The following is a 19857-nucleotide window of genomic DNA, read 5'->3' on the forward strand; positions in this document are numbered from 1 at the left end:
ATGGTGACATAAACTACTAAACTGGACTGGAATAAAATTTGAAAATCTCTTTAATCTCAATGCTGCTGCTATTGGAAACCATCTAAGGCATGACTTACAAAATGACTTATATTGTGAAACTTCATAGACATTTCCAACGAACAGTTATATTGCTGGCCACTTTTTGTATGGTGAGCATTGTGATTTCAGCATATTATTTGTACAATGGCTACAAACAAGAAAATGAACTTTCTGAGATCTCTTCAGAGGTGGAATGTGGAGACCTTCCAGTACTATTGCCATACAAGTTAGCACCGTGAAGATGGTTAAGCCCATTGATCCCTTAAGAACTGATCCTGTGGTACTAGTTTTTGTGGAAAGCCAGTACTCTGCACTTGGCCAAGACATAATAATGATTTTAGAATCGCAGCAGGTTCCAATATCATATTGAGATTGCTTCTGGAAAGGTGATCTTCCTGTGCTTATAGATAAAAACAAAGGCAAGTACATTCTCATAATATTTGAGAATATCTTTAAGTATGTGAATATGGATTCCTGGAATCGAGGCCTTCTAGACAAATACTGTGGAGAATATGGTGTTGGAATGATCGGGTTCCATAAGAGCAGTGAGAACTCTCTACAGGCTTCTCAGTTAAAAGGTTTTCCTTTCCACATCCATGGTAATGTGGGTGTTAAGGACTGTTGCATCAACCCTTATTCTTCTCTGCTCCATATGACTAAATCATCTAAGTTTGATAAAGGTCCTTTGCCAGGAAATGACTGGACACTTTTCCACATAAATCATTCAGCCTACCAACCTGTTATATTTGCAAAAGTAAAAACGCCTGAAAACCTCCCACCTCCTGTAATTAAAAGTTCTTTCCATGCAACTGTTGTTCATGACTTGGGTCTTCATGATGGGATTCAACGTGTTCTTTTTGGCAACAATTTGAACTTTTGGCTGCACAAGCTCATATTTATAGATGCTATTTCATTCTTGACTGGCAAGAGGCTTGCGTTGTCCTTGGATAGATACATTCTTGTTGACATCGATGACATCTTTGTTGGAAAGGAAGGAACAAGGATGAAGGCCAATGATGTCCAGGTAAAGTGTGCAAAAAGGGCCTTCTATGCTACAGTGATATTACTCAAACTTTGGGTGCAAATTGAGATTTTAAAATTGAACTAATTTCATTTTGGAGCGCTCTCTCTCTCTCTCTCTCTCTTCTCTCCCTTGTACCACATGTATGCAATCAAGCAGGATGACTGTCTTAGACAGCCCAATCTAGAAACCAGGTGAAATACTTATTTACAAGATGGGTTTCATTCCACTGAACAAAAATGACTTAAATCAAACACTTCAACTTTTGGGTGGATTGGACTATTGCTAGCATCTGATTTAATTTAATAGTTAACAAAGGGTCTTTGAGACTGACTAATCTTGCTGTTTATTTGTTTTGATAACTTGGATTGGTTTAAAGTACAAGTGTGTGCTTAAAACTTTTTTTCATCATGGTTAATTTTGATAAGATGTTAGCAATCTTGAATTTGTTTATTTATTGCTGTTGTGTGGACAATTAATGCAAGTGGTATGACTGAAAAGAAGAATCTCAGTTTCTCAGAGCTTAAGCAGAGCTGTGAATCTGCGTTGTTTTGTGTTTTGCATGTTGTATTACTCATAAAAATAGACTGTTTAAACAGTATTTTAGCTCAGGCTGAGTGCCAGAGTATCATTTGATGAAGTGAGCATGAAAGTGTCTACAATGCAACCCTGTGCCATGCCTATGAAGAAGTTTGTCTAATTGATTTGCATGAGGCTTGCTTCCATGTAAGTGTGGGTAAAACTGCAAGCTTAGTTACTGATTTCAACCATAGGATAGCCTGGGGCAAAATATTCCTGAGCTCTTCTCTTTGCCCTGCTCATTATTTCAAAGAAAGGTGTGGTTTGCAGTCAAGGAGTCCCTACTGAGGAAAGTTTGTTGAACTATTAACAGATAACCTACAGACCATGCTGTTACATAGGTGCAATTTTGTCTTTTTATCTTGACCATTTCCCATTCTCTTTCAAACGATCTGCAGTAATAGTTACTGCAGCACTGGTTTTGATTTGCAGCAAAGGTAGAATGCAGTGCAGTTTCCACATTTTTGAAGAATGGGGACAAATTATTTAGTGACAAACTCAATGCTTTTTAACTGAACACTTATAACAGAAATGCTGCTAAAACATGCTCAGAAAGGAGTTGATTTTCCCCATACCTGTACATGTCAACTGTTTGTTTATATGGGAGGAAATAAATGGATGCCCTTATGGTTACAGCAGCCACAGAGCATTAAGCTTCTGAGAATCAGGCCTCATTGTGTCTCAGTAATCACATCCTGAGTTCTGTTTCCATGACTGTATTCTCCAGGAGTCCAGGAGCAATGTTGCTTCTCTCCTTCAGTTATGCCATCTACTTTCTTTGTTTACAGAACTTAATGTTTTGAAGTCAGCAAAACTCTGCATAGGGCAGTTTGACCCCAAAGGGATCTGTGGACAGAACCTGCTCTCTTGCAAAATAAACAAACAGAACACATGCATTATGTACTCTCCTTTTAATGAGTTACCAGCTACAGAACATCATGACCCATGTCCTAGATGAATGCCAGTAAGCACTTTTCATTGCCAGGTGGGAGTTTGCAACCATTCTACAGGAATATTCACCATAATATCTTATTGGGTATATATTGGAATCCAATCATATTTAGTGGTATCAGTGCCCCTGAATTATTCCCAATAATGCAAACTATCTAGTCTCTGGGAACATCCTTGTTGGTGAGTTAATAATTATGTAGTTATGTAAGTTCTATGCTTGATAAAAGGATTATCTATACCAAATATAAGTTGTATCATCCTATGAAGACTCCATTAGAATAAAATACCTCACTCCCTGCCTAGAAAGGGGGGAGACTTCTGGATGATGTACCAGCTACATCGAGCATGGAATCTCACTGTAAACACCCTCAGCAAATTCATTTAATTGGTTTAGTAATGCAAATTGTGTTCATGTAGATCAGGCATCCCCAAACTGCAGCCCTCCAGATGTTTTGGCCTACAACTCCCACGATCCCTAGCTAACAGGACCAGTGGTCGGGGAACATGGGAATTGTAGTCCAAAACATCTGAAGGGCCGAAGTTTGGGGATGCCTGATGTAGATTAATTACTGCAATCCTAAATACACACAACAACAACAACAACAACAACAACAACAACAATATGAAATGTCATCTGTTTATTGATATCATAGGCTTTTATGGAGTTTAATTTCTTTATGTCTTATGCTGTATTCCAAATGAAGTATTCATTTGAGAGCAGAGGTGTGACCTTTGAAGAAAGCTATTTTTCTACTCTTCAGCTTTTTCCTCTTCCTTATTAAGAGAAGTTGGGTGGTAAAACAGATGGCCAGAGAATACCCTGTAAAACCCAAACAACATGGTCCAAGAATCTATCAGGAATTTATTACTTTGGCTTTGTGTGCTCAGAATACCAGAAAGTGCATTAAATAGTTGAGAATGTAAGATAAAAAAGAGAAAGTGTGTGTGAGAGAGCAACATTTTAACTCATACCTTTTTGGTTAGTAATTATAGACTCGATTGAACTTACATTAAATTTACTGTAAAACAACAAAAATACATTGCTTTGTAAAATACCATTTTGAATTTTAGCAATTCAAAGTTTAGGGGTATTCTTCAAAATTATAGTAGACATTTCTGCTTTACTTTACACAAATATAATAGATGTGAGTACTTCCTACACAGGTACATCTTCATACAATTTGCTTCTCTGTTATTTAAGCAGTTTGATAGACACATACAGAATGAGAAAAACAACAAATGGTCAAAGCTGTATATTATGTAGGTGTAACTTTCATTTTTTAAACACAGTTGAAGATGCATGCTCTTAATCCATTCTGTTTAAAGCCAATGGCAACTTTTTCATTTTCTGCAGATCCTGGGTATGGAAGTCCAAAACATTTGAAAACCTATTGCTTTCACAGTCAGAACTTAGGGGCATGCTTAAATAACTTGTATGGAAATCGAGGTTAATGAACCATGTTTTACGTTGGTTCGGTTGTTCTTCCAGTTTTTTATTTTTTTATTTTTTTATTTTATTTGTCAGTCGGCTTAACTTGCCCAAGGCAACTCAAAGCCATTTATAACCCAACAAACAAACAGTTTAGAAGATAGACTATACATGTGGTAAACCTAAACCTTTAATGATGTTTAAATGCATAGTGGCCCATTTCAGATCATCACCTACCCCATGGTTTACGTTAGATGATTGAGAATGAACCATATTAAGCTTTGGGTCCATACACTCCTCTCCTCTCTCTGTTGATAGATAAAGGAAGAGAGTGGAAGCTACTTTCATTGAACAAACCACCATTTTGTGTTGAATACAAACTTGGGGGAAAGTGCTTTCCCTGGCAGGCTTGTTCTGAGTCTCAGAAGAGCAGCAAATGACCAGACAGGACACCAGGTTTTGGGATGAAATCAGGCCAAATCTTTATGGACTTCAGAAGGCAGAGTAAGGGTTGGCATGGTAGTAGGGCAGGATCAATCCGTCATTCCACTCCCCCCTTGCTGGTGGGATCTGCTTAGGATGGATTCCACCAAACCCGTTCCATTGGAGTCACTCAGTGCTGAACCTTGACGTGGTGCAAGCCAAGCTGGCAAGTTCTCACTGGGTGACTGGGGTGAGGATTCCAGCCAGGCAGAGACCCAACCTGATCTTGGGCATGCCAAGGTCAATCCTCCCCTCGGGCCCCTTCATGATGTTCATCCTGCCCAATGCCATTTCCACCCACCAAACATACAACAATATTCGTCCTAACAAAAGGAAGTCATATTTTTTATTGAGGGAAAGGCAGGATGAAAACCAACCAAGAGCCAATCATGTTGAGAGGGGGGAAATCCTTTCTGGCCCTGTCAACCAGTGACCCAAACAGCTCAGTAAAAGCTATAAATCTAGGGTGCATGGGTGGGAAGCTCATGAGGGGAAATGCCCCCCGATTCTGGATGGGGGAGCCTTAGAAATCTTTCACTCCCCCTGACTCCTGTGGGGGCCCACAGGAGATTCTGTCCCTTGGACCCCCACGGGATAAAAAAACATGAATGGAATTCACCCCCATTTACTGCTTCACTGGACTTTGCACTGCCAGGCAAAATAATAATATAATAATAAATTTTATTTATATCCTGCCCTCCCTGGCCAAGACCAGGCTCAGGGCGGCTAACACGAAATATATAATACATTAAAAACACAAAATCAAACTATTAGATTTAAAATACAATTTGAAATCACATTTAAAATCAAAATAAAATTAAGTGGAAAACCACAAATCATAACTGTAGGAGGAAGGAATTAAATGTTCACCAGGCCCAGCCACCTGTGCTGGTCCCATACGGGCCGGCAGAAAGAGCCAAGGAGGCCACTTACATACAGGGTCCCATAGAAAGAAAGAAGGGGGTCAGGCCGGGCCGTCTTGCAGGCCCTGTGGAAAGATGTCAAGTCCTGCAGGGCCCTGGTTCCTTGTGACAGAGCATTCCACCAGACTGGGGCCAGGGCTGAAAAGGCTCTGGCCCTGGTCGAGGCCAATCTAACCTCCTTGAGGTCCAGTGTGGATTGGGTCCAGAATGGAGCTTAGTTATAACCATTGTGTTACATTAAAACAAATCAGGATCAAATCATGATTTCAGATCTAGCTTTAACCAACTTTGCTTAGGACCAGTCATATTTTTTTAAATGAAAAAATTCTATGCAACATAGAATTGTGGTTTGTTCTTAACTGAAAGCATAGCTTTCCCCTCTTATGTGCAGAAGAGGTGAGAAGAAGGTGGGGTGTGGGCTAAACTGCAGCAAACCTCCGACTCATGCTCTCCCTGTCTCCTCTCATGCTGCCACAAGGAGAACAGCAGATGCTTTTGGATGACTCTATCTTGTTGTCTTGAATGGCAGACTGTGGCTAATATCAACAGTGGTAAATTTTAAACAAGGCAACTTCAAACTGGGTTATGAGCTTGTCTTGTTTGAATAGTGTTAACCACGAATTCAGGTCTGGGTGTTGCAGCAAACTGATTAACGAAAAACGGAAGTGAAATTCCCCTGCATCTCACAAGGGGGCACAGAAACCCAACTTTGTTACAACTCATATATGTCATGCTCAACCCAAACCATGATATAGCATGATGTATGAGAATTGCCCTAGTGCAGGGGTGTCAAACTCAAATTCACCGGGGGCCGCATCAGCAGTTTGGTCACCCTCAAAGGGCCGGTTGTATCTGTAGGACTATGTGTCCACTCTTTATTATCATAAATTATTGTCACTGCATTCAATTATTACTTTTTTTGTAATAATGTAAGTAATAACTAGCTCTGAAAGCAGAAACATAGTCAGAATAATGGCAAGTAGATATTCAAATGTACAATTATTGTACAATTTATTGAAAAATGATTTTTGGTAACTGCACTGGGTGGTGGAGGCTCGCTAGGGTTTCATGCAGGAGCTTTGCAGAGCTACTGGTACCTGGAGATGCTGGGGTCCTTCTGCATGCAGGACAAATGTTCTGCCAGTGAGCCACCACCCTTCACCAAAGGGACTGGCTGAGGTTGACTCACTGGAGCTGCTCTCCTGGTTCCAGGGTTTAAGGGCCAGAAGTATAAAGCAGCATCCTATGTTTCTGAGGAGAGGGAGAGGGAGAGGGAGGGGAGGGGAGGGAGGGAGGGAGTGAGGATGGAAGGAAGGAAGAAAAGAGGGAGTGGGAGGGAGAGAGGAAGGAAGGAAATAGGGGAGAGAAAGAAGAGTAGGAAATAAGGAAGGGAATAAAGAAGGAAAGAAAAAGAAAGAGGGAGAAAAGACAGAAAGGGAGAAAGAAGGAAGGAAGTAGAGAGGGAAAGAAAGAATAAGAATGAGGGAGAGGAAGAAAGATGGGAAGGAAGGAAGGAAGGAAGGAAGGAAGGAAGGAAGGAAGGAAGGAAGGAAAGAGGGAGCAGGAGGGAGAGAGGAAGGAAAGAGGGGAGAGAAGGAAAGAAAAAGAAAGAGGGAGAGAAGACGGAAAGGGAGAAAGAAAGAAGGAAGTAGAGAGGGAAAGAAAGAATAAGAATGAGGGAGAGGAAGAAAGATGGGAAGGAAGGAAGGAAGGAAGGAAGGAAGGAAGGAAGGAAGGAAGAAAAGAGGGAGTAGGAGGGAGAGAGGAAGGAAAGAGGGGAGAGAAAGAAGAGTAGGAAAGAAGGAAGGGAATAAAGAAGGAAAGAAAAAGAAAGACGGAGAGAAGATAGAGATAAAGAAGGAAGGAGAGGGAAAGAAAGAATAAGAACAAGAGAGAGGAAGAAAGAAAGGGAAGGGGGGGTCGCCGCCTTGATTCAGCGCCAGAAAAGAGCGCGAAGGGACCCAGGGGCAAAAAGCATTTCCCGTGCAGTGTGAGGCAGCGGGTGTCCATTTTAGCAGACGTGCGTAAAGCCTCAGAATTGCACGTTCATGAGGCTGAGCCGCTGCTGAGCTCACGTTCATGAGGCTGAGCCGCGGCAGGAGGAGGAGGAGGTGAGGCAAGAGGAGGAGGAGGAGGCTTGTCGGGTCGGTGCCCGGCAGCACCGTACGGAGAGTGCCGAGCCTCTGGGACGCAGCAGTGCTCTGTAGCACTTTGAATCCTCCTCCTCCTCCACACGGCGCTGCTGGGTGCTTTGTCTGTGCTTCAGCAGCAGCAGCAGCCATTTCCAGGCGCCGAGCCGTGGCAGGAGGAGGAGGATTCAAAGTGCTACAGAGCACTGCTGCGTCGCAGAGGCTAGGGACTCTCCATGCGGCGCTGCCGGGCGCTGACCCGGCAAGCTGCCACCTCCTTCTCCTGCTGTGGCTCGGGGCGCTCCACGCAGCGCTGCTCCGGCCGCCTTTCTACCTCCCCCAGGCCCCAGCTGTTTGTCGGTGCTTTGTCGGCGCGGTGGTTCAGCAGCAAGGTCCTGCTGGCTGGGTCCCGCTGGCTGGGGCGCTCGGTGGGCCACATGATGAGGCCTGGCGGGCCGGATTTGGCCCCCGGGCCTTGAGTTTGACACCCGTGCCCTAGTGTGTAAACATTTGTTTATGAAATGAATAACTCAGTAAAGTGATAAACTTTAAAAAGTAGTAATAGGCACAGGAAAAGCAACTTCTCCCTCCTCCCAAAGGTGTGCAACAGCATATTCTCTTTAAAGAAGAATTATTAACATTGTCCTTTTATTTATTTATTTTAAAAGCCTTAAATTCCAGGATGGAGATGAATTCTAAAACTGCAATAGAAACAGCTCTTTAAATAGCTGCTATGTTACACAGAATCTGGAGAAAATATCTCATTAAACTGTAATCTATTCAAAGTTAATGCATTCCATTAAAGATGTTGTTAGCAGTGTCAGATGCAATGCATCTTCATTACTGTTGATATGGAAGGAGTTGTCCTCAGCAGCACAATGACACAATGAGCGAATGAGGTAAAGATAATGTAAATCAGTTGGAAAATCTGGTATCGAAAGGCATATTTTTGTGCGAATACTATCATATTGGATTGTGCTATTCTACTCTACGCATCGCATGCCTCAACTTAAAATAAGGTGCTGAACAAGGAGGTTGCACATGTTCTGCACCTGTGCACTGCTCATTTCAGGCTGGCAAATCAATGCAGGTACATATTGGATGGTGGAAGGGAATGCAACAAGGTTAATAGACAAGGGCAGATTGATCCAATGAGCTTTCTATGTTGAGATTCAACAACAACAGACCCATGTACCAAGGCCACACCAATTCTTAGCACAATTCCCATATAAATATGCATGCACCTCTAGTTGTTTCCAGTTGGAGATTACTCAATATATTAAAACTATAAATAATTTTTGAAAAACTACTACTATTTAATGCACCCCAAAGTCTTGTGCCTCATGTGGATTTCATCAACTAATGATATTTTATTTAGCTAAAAGCATTTCTAGGTAGCTTTTCATTTTTGAAAAAAATCCTAAAGTTGTTTGCTACAATAATCTAATGCAGTCACAATAAAACATATCAGTATAGTATTGAAATAAAGTAAAAAACAAAACAAAAACTAGCATCAGCAGTTGGGTATTGCCTGTACCTGGGCACAAATACACAATGGATGAATGCAATAGAAGCACACTGCTGTTGGTGCCAGCCGCGTTCAGGGTATGGGAAGATAATTCCACATTAATGCAAGCTGAGAGTTCTTCACATCCTAGCACAGCACAGGGGCATTGTATGAATATTGTAGGGAGCTAGCAGTCAGGGTGGGAGGGGAGGTGTTACATTCTGCTGACTTGGGACTCAGCTACATTAGTCAAGAAACAGTGTTTTGAATGTGTTATAAACATGCAACACTAGATGGTGTTGTAGAGCACAAAACTTTTCTATGCAATTTTACATAGGTTTTATTTCCTTTTGTCCTAATGATTTAATTCATGGATTATTTATAGCGTGTTTTTTCCCCCTGTGTGTAGATCCACCCTCTGTTTCCAGTACCACTCATGAGCTTAACTTGCTGCTGAAAAAAAGAAGCAGCCAGTGCCAAAAGAGGATATGCGGGGATGGGGGGATACAAACCACCCTGTGATCCTCGGGTGAAGAGCAGTATAATAATGTAATAAATAATAAAATAATAATAAATACATCTGATAGGTGTGTGTGGGTGTGTGTATATCCTAAGGAATGAGTATAATGAGAGTGTAGTAGGAGCTTCTGTAACAGTGAACTTAAGAACACAGGCAAGGGGTGAAATGGCAGAGTAAGGTATTTTACCACTGAGCATTGGTTGTAATAGGCAACAGTGGTAGATGCCAAAAGCTTACTTAATGCAGCATTGATGAAGTAGTAGGTAAGGTACAGACACTGTTGGAGAATCATCCGGGTAGTTTTCTCAGAATTTTCACACTGGAAACTGATTTGCAGAACAATATCATATATATTGTTCCAATACTTTGGCCACCTCATGAGAAGAGAAGACTCCCTGGAAAAGACCCTGATGTTGGGAAAGAAGGGGAGAAGGGGACAACAGAGGACAAGATGGTTGGACAGTGTTCTCGAAGCTACGAACATAAGTTTGACCAAAATGCGGGAGGAAGTGGAAGACAGGAGTGCCTGGCGTGCTCTGGTCCATGGGGTCACGAAGAGTCGGACACGACTAAACAACAACAACATGATATATATTTCCTTTTGTTCATGGCTTTCGAATTAGGGAGCTTGGATGGATAATTCCAGTTCTTAAAGCTGTCAAAGTAAATGTTTTTTAAATAAATAAATAAATGGATTTCACATAGTGACCTTAGGCACTAGTGACAGATTTGATGGCATAAAGCACACATCTGAAATTTCAGAACTATAAAATCTTATTTGTATCAGCCATGGGCCATAACAAAATTACAGACAAATGTAACCATGAAAAAAATGGAATGCATGCAGCATCAAGAAAAGAGCAAACATATACTTTCAAAATCAAAGTTAAGTATTGTCACTTTACCTAAAGCATCATTTCAAAGTGAATTTGGAGATTTCTGCTTGCTTAAAACATTATAGCAGATTTGAACAAAATGCAGTTCAATAAGGCTTACAAAATTACTCCCAGGGGTGGGAGTTGGTAGCAGCCACATGTTTCCTAAAACTAGTAATGTATTCTGGAATTTTCAGATAGAAAAACCATACATGAAACATAATACACTGAAAATGTGCTTTGATTGTTCTATTTAGCAAAAGTCTATGAAATGGCTTATTTTAGCTGTGGCAATCTGAAGCTCTCTGGTGCTTAAATATCATATTGCAGCATAGTACCAAAGAAAGAATGTCTAGTTTTTATAAGACAGATTATCAAAAGATTATATATATATATATATATATATATATATATATATATATATATATATAACATACATAACCATTAGGTCCAGTCGTGACCGACTCTGGGGTTGCGCGCTCATCTTGCATTATTGGCCGAGGGAGCCGGCGTACAGCTTCCAGGTCATGTGGCCAGCATGACAAAGCTGCTTCTGGAGAACCAGAGCAGCACGTGGAAATGCCGTTTACCTTCCCGCTGTAGCGGTTCCTATTTATCTACTTGCATTTTGACGTGCTTTCGAACTGCTAGGTTGGCAGGAGCTGGGACCAAGCAACGGGAGCTCACCCCATCACAGGGATTCGAACCGCCGACCTTCTGATCAGCAAGCCCTAGGCTCAGTGGTTTAACCACAGCGCCACCTGGGTCCCCTCACATACATATACATCACTTAATTCTAAAGTAGGTTTCTAAGTGGCTAGCCATTCTTGTATGTAATATGGAAGAGTCTAGAATGCTGTTTGTGGTCGCAATTTTATACACACTTACCTGGGAGTGTCCCATAGGATATAAATAGGACTTACTTCTGATGTACAGGATTGCATTGCAAAACAGCCAATTTAGGACTCATTTGTAGAGATGCAGCATTCTAGGATGCAGGCAGGGAGGTATTACATAAATGCCCCCAAAGGAATATTGCCACCCCATCAGCATTTAATTTAGGGAGAAGCGTTTGTGTCTAACAAGGTTGCTGGATTTGATATCAGGCTCAGAAATCATTATATTTCCCAACTTTTAAAAACAAGGTGACTAGCCTTGAAGGAGTGCCACCCATCACTATGCTGGACACATTTTGAGTGAGGAACATGAAAAGAATTGTTTGCACTACTCCTGCGTTTTAGTTTGAGTAACAGCTTGCCAAGTGAGGTTTCGTGCAGTGTTTTGGAATTAGGTGTGTGATTTAGAACTCTAGAAATTACAGGGCCACTCAGTTTTCTGGCCAGTTCTCTGGTCCAAACCCATCAACAGCAAATAGAGCTGGGGGGGGGGGGAATCAATGCACAGATTGCCTAATCTTTAGAAACCTAGAAAAAACTATTTTGTAGCAGCACCATAATATATACAGTGTGTGTGTGTGTAGAGGAAATGGGAAGAGGAGAAGCAAAGTAGATTCTGATAGTTAAGAGACTGAGCTATGAATCAGAAAGTCCATAGTTAGAATGGCCTAATTATTAGCATGTCACTCTAAGATGGTATAGCACATATATTTATTTATTTATTTATTTATTATTTTTTATTTATTTATACCCCGCTCATCTGGCTGGGTCTCCCCAGCCGCTCTGGGCGGCTTCCAACAGAAAAATAAAACACAGTAAAAGCCTCCCTGAACAGGGCTGCCTTCAGATGTCTTCTAAAAGTCTGGTAGTTGTTTTCCTTTTTGACATCTGTTGGGAGGGCATTCCACAGGGCAGGCGCCACCACCGAGAAGGCCCTCTGCCTAGTTCCCTGCAACTTGGCTTCTCGCAACGAGGGAACCGCCAGAAGGCCCTCGGTGCTGGACTTCAGTGTCCGGGCAGAATGATGGAGGTGGAGACGCTCCTTCAGGTATACTGGACTGAGGCCATTTAGGGCTTTAAAGGTCAGCACCAACACTTTGAATTGTTCTCGGAAACGTACTGGGAGCCAATGTAGATCTTTCAAGACCGGTATTATGTGGTCACGGCGGCCGCTCCCACTCACCAGTCTAGCTGCCGCATTCTGGATTAGTTGTAGTTTCCAAATCACCTTCAAAGGTAGCCCCACGTAGAGCGCATTGCAGTAGTCCAAGCGGGAGATAACTAGAGCATGCACCACTCTGGCTAGACATATGAGTGTGAAGGCTTTGGGAGAGGAGATTGAAGCCACTTCACTTCTCACCAATCATTTTGCTGTTGCAGATTACTGAGCTCACCATGATTTGGGTTAGTGTGTCATCCCACCAGGGCACAATGTTTAGGTCTCCTGGACAAACCATGCGCCATAAAGGTTTGTCCTGTGGTTTACTATTATAGTTCATGGTTAGTTTGGCATAACAGGAAAATGACTAGGGAGGAGCAAAAGCAGTCACACGGCCTCTACAAGAGCCTACAAGTTCCTGCTAAGCCATGACATTTCATTGAAACTTTTTTTAAAAAAAAGTCTACAAGGGAACAACTTTGTGATTACAAAACACTGCAAGCAAAGATAGATATTTTCTTTTAAAAAAGAAAGACATGGTCCCATAATCTGATGGAAATCTAATAAATATATATGAGCATGAAGGTAAGTTTCCAATGAACCATGTGCACTGAATTGAACATGATTTAAATTATATTAGAACTGCATAGGCAGTCATTTTCTGATGGGGTCTCTTACTGCTACAAAAACCATGTGCCCAAAAAGTCAGCAAAAAGAAACTGCAACTTCATATTAGAATATTAGAAGGAAGGATGTGAACTAAAATGACACCTACTCCTTGTCTTTGTTTGCCCTGACAACACAATGTTCACATGAGTGTCCACATATACTGGAGTGTAGAATCAATGGCCCTCCAGATGTTGCTGCACTACAACTTCCATCCCTGATATACACCATTGCATGCCAGCAAATGACCTTCCATAGTTTGTCTTGCCCAGTGGTCAAGTCACTATGCAATACATCTCTGACATTAAAGGCAGTAGGGTAGCATATCAATTTCCTTGACTGTTTCATCTCTTATCTTAGAATTGCTGTATGTAGACAAATTTCAGAAATCAATCAAAGCATGAAGCTGTAAAAAGTGAACTCCTTAATGACTTCGATTATGCCCCTTAGGGCTCAAGTAAGAGTTATGAGTGATTCTTGCAGTACATGAAGAATATTCTACCTCACGTTAAGTTGCATGTTGTATTCACAGAGATTAAAGACAGGAAACCATCCATTCTTTTCACATCTGATTCCCTTTTTTTTTTACTCATTAGGCATTACTCAAGGCATTCCCTTGATCTCTCAACTCAAATATCCTGCTTTAATTACCATGTTATTTTTAAGCAGAATTGTTTTATTGCATATTTTAGTTATTTACTTTTACATTTTAATATTTTAATGCTTTATTGTTTCCAAACAAACATTCCAAACATTTATATACTGATTTTCCGATTCAGACACCCTGTACAATAATATTGCAATGAAAACATCAACTGTTCAGAGGTTTAACTAGGTGGCTGGACTAGAATGGGACATTTTAACTGCAGATTTTTAAAATTTTAATGCTTGTGCCATTGGTTGAATGCTGCATCTCTACAAATGAGTCCTAAATTAGCTGTTTTGCAGTGATCCTGTACATGTTTGCTCAGAAGTAAGTCCTATTATATCCTATGGGACACTCCAGGTAAGTGTGTATAAAATTGCAACCGTAATCAGCATTCTAGACTCTTCCATATGACATACAACCCCAAAAGAATGGGAAGCTTTAAGAGAATATTCCTTGTTGGTCAATAATAAATATGCTTTTTGGATAATGGTTTTAGCCAAGTGACCTGCTTCATTTCTTTGCTTCTACAACTTGGTCTTCAGTCTAGCTATTGACTGTAATAGTTCAGGAATGGAGTGAAGGAACCTGGTGTCTAGTAAATGTGTGCATATGATGTCTTTTGTCAAATGCTGAAAGTGCTGCTAAGGTGGTTCCAGACAGTCTCTAATTTCTGTGGGATTCAATCACATACCAGCAAATTCAGGTTGTGCAATTATAGCTGATTAGGAGGTTTTGAGCAACAAATCCAGTTGTGTCAAAATGAGACTTTTGTGTTAAGAATGTGATTGGAGAATTCATTGGAAAGTGTTGGGTAACACTTGCTTTGACACAACATTATCTTACCTCCTTGCAATTGAGCAATCAGAATGAATGCTCAATAACCAGGATATCTAGAAGTGCCCTTAGCTGGTATCGTCTCAGGTTTGTTAAATGGTAGGGCTGATCTTCTGGGAATTAAAATGAAAGATGAATATAATAGAGCTGTAAAAAACCAACTTTGGCTTTCTTTTCACTATCTACAAAGATCAAAAAGAACAATGTGAAAGTTGATGTGGCTGATTTGGCCACCTTTTCCAAATAGATTAGTAGAAAATGTTCTTTCACCTCTATATGTCACCTGTTAATTAACACTGTGTGACTGATTCTTGAAGATCACGGTTAAAAAAAATCAATTCCAAATAAAGAAAAAATAGGGTTGCCACCTTGTGCCCAAGCCCTTGGAGGATTTCGAATAAAGTGTCTATTGCTGAACACTTCAAAAGGATTGTTTCTGCTGCTACTCCTTTGTTTTGTTTTTCTCTTTCCCACCAGCTTTGTTATGTTCTCTTTCTTTGGAGATAAAATAATTACCTCCAACTTGAAACCAAATGTATAGCACAAAACAGCATTAGTTTACGAGCCTCCTTTCCATATAATGTTCTCAAAAGCAAAGTTCAGGAGTTTCAATATCAAGGTCTGATCTAAACATGGTGACAGCCCCACATTGACCTCTGAAAATGTATACCTACCCTCATCATGGTTGCGTATATTGCATAAAAGACCTATATATACTATCCTATAAATGTTATTCTTGTACATAGACTGCTGCTGTCCACATACAATGAATGGGCCAACCCATACTTGCTTATCTTTTGGAGCAGGTCAGATGTTAAATAATGGTCAGGTGTAGAAAGGCATACAACTATCAGAATTCTAACGCAAGTATGCTATAGAACAGTAGCTGAACTTCAGAGGTGATGGTTGTGCAAAATGACATAGATTTTAGCTAAGGCTTCCATATAGCTCTTTTTTGTTGTTATTGGGATTGAGACCACAGCTTTCAGTTTAGCAGGAAGGTTCAATCCCTGACACTTCCAGTTAAGGGAATATTGAGTAACAGGGCTGGTTCTTTTTTGGGGGGGGGGCCTTTCTAGGTTGTTGGAGAGTTGCTGTCAATCAAACTATACACTGCTAGACTGGATAGATTGATAGCCTGAGGTGTGAGGTAGCATGATATGACTTTTTGAGGTGCTGATTCAAGCAACACTAACATTGCAGTGTAGCAATTCAGTCTTCGTTTGGTTTTAGTCACTGCAGCTGACCAAGGTATTATCTATATTTTCCTGCAGAATATTCTCCCTATCACATTTTTATTTTCTTTTTGCAAGCCTTGCATAGAGCTAAAGCCATATGAAGATGCCTTTTAAGGAGTTAGGCTCTTGATACACCCAGGCCAGTGTTGTCTCCTTTGACTGACAGAAGCAGTCCTTTTTTTCGCTTTTCTTTTTTTCTATTATTAGCTGTTTGTTTTAAATAATTCTATTGTATAAGAGGGGAAAAAACATTTTCCATTTTCCCTTGCCTGTCTCATGTGTCCCTTTACAAAGCTGGTGTAAGTTACAGAGTAGCTTCATTTATATCTATTGTACATGTGAAACATCATGTTTTGGTGTATTAATATGTCCTGTTTCTAATAAGGAAACAAAACATAAATAAGCAAATACCGTGTTTCTCCAAAAATAAGACACCGTCTTATATTTATTTTTCCTCAAAAAAAAACACAGTGGCTTATTTTCAGGGGATGTCTTATTTTTTTATTAAGTATGGTACAGTTTAACCTACAAGGTTAAACTGCCTATCACGATGGCTTATTTTCGGGGTATGGCTTATTTTCGGAGAAATACGGTATCAACTCTCCTACCTCCACATTCTGTTTTAAAGTCTGCATGAAACTTCTTTATCTTTTATTTTATCTAGAGCGTGTGCAGTTCTAAAAATGGCTACAAATGTATTGAAATTTATATGGAGTTTGGAATGTGAGTAGCAAGCTTCTTGTTGTTGTTTAGTTGTTTAGTCGTGTCTGACTCTTCGTGACCCCATGGACCAGAGCACGCCAGGCACTCCTGTCTTCCACTGCCTCCCGCCGTTTGGTCAGACTTATGTTGGTAGCTTCGAGAACACTGAGCAAGCTTCTTAGGATAACAAAATAGGAGATCAGTAAAAAAATTTTTAAAAAAATTGTCCATTAGCATCTTAGAAACCAACGAAGTTGGTTCTGGGTATAAGCTTTCGTGTGTATGCGCATGCACACGAAAGCTTATATCCAGAACCAACTTCATTGGTCTCTAAGGTGCTACTGGACAATTTTTAAATTTTTATTTATTTTGACTGCTATTTTGACGGCTACCTACCTGAATCTAAAATAGGAGATGTGGGAGATTGAACCTGGGATCTTTTGCATGCAAAATATGCACTCTACTACCGAGCTAGAGCCCCTCTTCAGAATTTCAGTGATAAGTACTGATAGTTGTCTTTTCATATTTTTTCATTAGAACTTCACATAAATTGGATGTACTCATTTGCAACAGTGAGCGAAGAAACTTGGCTTAATAAACCATACTATGCACAAGGTGCATGTTGATACAGACAGCCCAATAGCAACTCACTTTGTCAGTGGTGATGGGTGGGAATTTTCTAAGAGAGTCTTACTACCTGGTGATTCAGTATTGGAGGCAAAGCTCATACCGGGGTCCTTCCTATTTCTTACCTTGCCCATCCTTCACACTAGCCCTTATGTGACATCAGCTCCCAGGAAAGCACTTTATAATGAACCACTTGTGAAGATTTATCACCACTGCTGCTTGTCAGTGTTGGAAAAATGAAACTGATATGGCCCTACTCTTTGGTTACCTCTTTCCCACACTATGGAGAGTGGGTTTGTATGGTTTTCAGGGTTATGTAGCCCAATACAGTACTGTGCATTACAGGTGTGTGTGTGTGTGTGTGTGTGTGTGTGTGTGTGTGTGTGTGTGTTGATATAAGGAAGTAACAAGGAATGCTAGTTCCTATATTATTTGTGGGAAAGTAAAACCAAGAGTGTAGCCAGGTTTTCAATTATGCAGTGTATGGTGATATTCTTTTTAAGCTGTCTAAATTATAGATTGTTGCACCTCAGAATATAAACCTGAGTTTCTCAAGTAGCAAGTGATGGGCTTTTTGCTGCTGTAGCCGCTGTTGTTTGTTTTTCTAATGATATCTCTGTGAAAAGAAATTGAATTTTTGACTGCTTGAAATGTTTTATGGTTTGGACAGCAGGTCATAAAATATCAATTCTGAGACTCTAGTTTTCTCTGCAACATCCTTCGGAAATAATGCAAACAAAAATCTGTAGGCCCTCCTGTAGTATTTTAAGTTCTGTGCTGGTGCGTTGATTTACCATGCTTAATGGCTGTCATGGCTGACAATTCTCAGTTCCATTGAGTACAGTCATACCTCAGTTTAAGTACGCCTCGGTTTGAGTACGTTCCGTTTAAGTACTCCACGGTCCCGTCTGGAATGGATTAATCCACTTTCCATTACTTTCAATGGGAAAGTACACTTCAGGTTAAGTACGCTTCAGGTTAAGTACAGACTTCCGGAACCAATTGTGTACTTAAACCGAGGTACCACTGTACTTTCAAATAAAAAGTGTAATAAAAACCAATTACACTCATACTTTGGGTTAAGTACGCTTCAGGTTGAGTACTCCGCAGACCCGTCTGCAACGGATTAATCCACTTTCCATTACTTTCAATGGGAAAGTTCACTTCAGGTTAAGTACGATTCAGTTTAAGTACTCCGCAGATCGTCTGGAACGGATTGATCCACTTTCCATTACTTTCAATGGGAAAGTTCACTTCAGGTTAAGTACGCTTCAGACTTCCGGAACCAATTGTGTACTTAAACCGAGGTACCACTGTACTTTCAAATAAAAAGCTCTGGTTCTAGCCATGTACTAGTTGTCAGTCAAAACATTATTTGCAGCTTTGTATTTGTCACTGAGGTCCCATGGGTACTAATTATATCAGCATCCACTGAGACCATTAACATTAGAAGTACCCATGTAATGTAGAACTTCAAACATGGAGGAGATAGCAGCCACGTCACAAAGGTAACATTTTAATGAAACCTCTAACATGATCAGCATAAACTTAAGGGTCATACCTAACTATTTTAAAAAATCAGCCTTGGTAGTTATTTAATGCCAAAGCCCTACCTCCTTTTAGTAGCCTATTTCCTAGGGCAATTTAAAGTTACCAGTTTGGATTTAGACTTAGTCATGGTTACAGTAGGCACATTAAAATCATTGGGATTTAAGTTGGTCATTACTAACTTAACTCCCATTGATTTCAGTGGGTATACTGCTCTAAATATGTCTGGAAACCAGCACAATATCCTCATTCATATTCCATGTGGGGAGGGGGGGGGGGGATAGGCAGAGATAAATGGCTTAGGTTGCCTGTCCAGAATGCAACCATGACAAGCCATGTGTACGTAATGATGTGCAATAGGGTGATGGCTTGTTCATTTTTTTCCCAAAAATTATTTCCTGTAGCACAAATGGATGAACATTTGCCTATTAATGACTAAAATGAGGTATATTCCATTGAAATATTTTAAAAAGGTTACGCACAAACCGTTTTTATTTTTTTTGTATGCCATTTTACCATTTCATAAAATTGTATTAACAATTCTTTTTTTAATAATAGTTTTTATTAATTTTTATAAAAACAAAACAGACAAACATACAAAATACACATACAAAGTAAACTCTGTCCCTTCATTTTCCCTCCACCCACAAGACCACTTCTGCCACCAGTGATACCCATGGGCATTGGGAAACAAAGGGGTCCATATTAAGCTGGGTTTGGCCTCCCCCCTCCCTCCTCCGCCCCCATCCCCCCCCTGCCACTGAGAGGACAGAGGCGGAGGATCTCTGAGGTTTGGTTTCCCCCCCCCCAGCTAATTCTTAAACATAACAGTCTAGTTAACAACAAAACAACACATAGAAAAAGAAAGAAAAAAACAAGAAAAAGAAAAAAGAAAAAAAATATAAATTCCTAAATCTTATTCTCTTGACAATTTATTTGTGGCTTCCTCGATTCTCTTCCTCCTGGTTTCCCTGACTTCTTTAATTGATTATGGTGGGTTTTCTATTCTAATTCAAAATCTTATTCTTATCATATTAACTTAATCCTCCTCCTTCTTCATG

The 19857-nt window shown here is 40.4% G+C and overlaps 1 protein-coding gene across 1 annotated transcript in view; it reads left to right on the forward strand.

Moving 5' to 3' along the window:
• The first annotated feature begins 6 nt into the window (after window positions 1-6).
• The window catches only part of LOC118083364 (bifunctional heparan sulfate N-deacetylase/N-sulfotransferase 3), a 75507-nt gene continuing 55656 nt past the window's right edge, over window positions 7-19857 (forward strand). Inside the window, 4 exon segments of the mRNA XM_035111661.2 lie at window positions 7-288; window positions 291-406; window positions 408-441; window positions 444-1084. Coding sequence (XP_034967552.2) covers window positions 90-288; window positions 291-406; window positions 408-441; window positions 444-1084 — 990 coding nt within the window. The 5' untranslated portion in view covers window positions 7-89.

The sequence above is a fragment of the Zootoca vivipara genome, chromosome 9 (assembly GCF_963506605.1).
Source record: "Zootoca vivipara chromosome 9, rZooViv1.1, whole genome shotgun sequence".
Classification (NCBI taxonomy): Eukaryota; Metazoa; Chordata; class Lepidosauria; order Squamata; family Lacertidae; genus Zootoca; species Zootoca vivipara.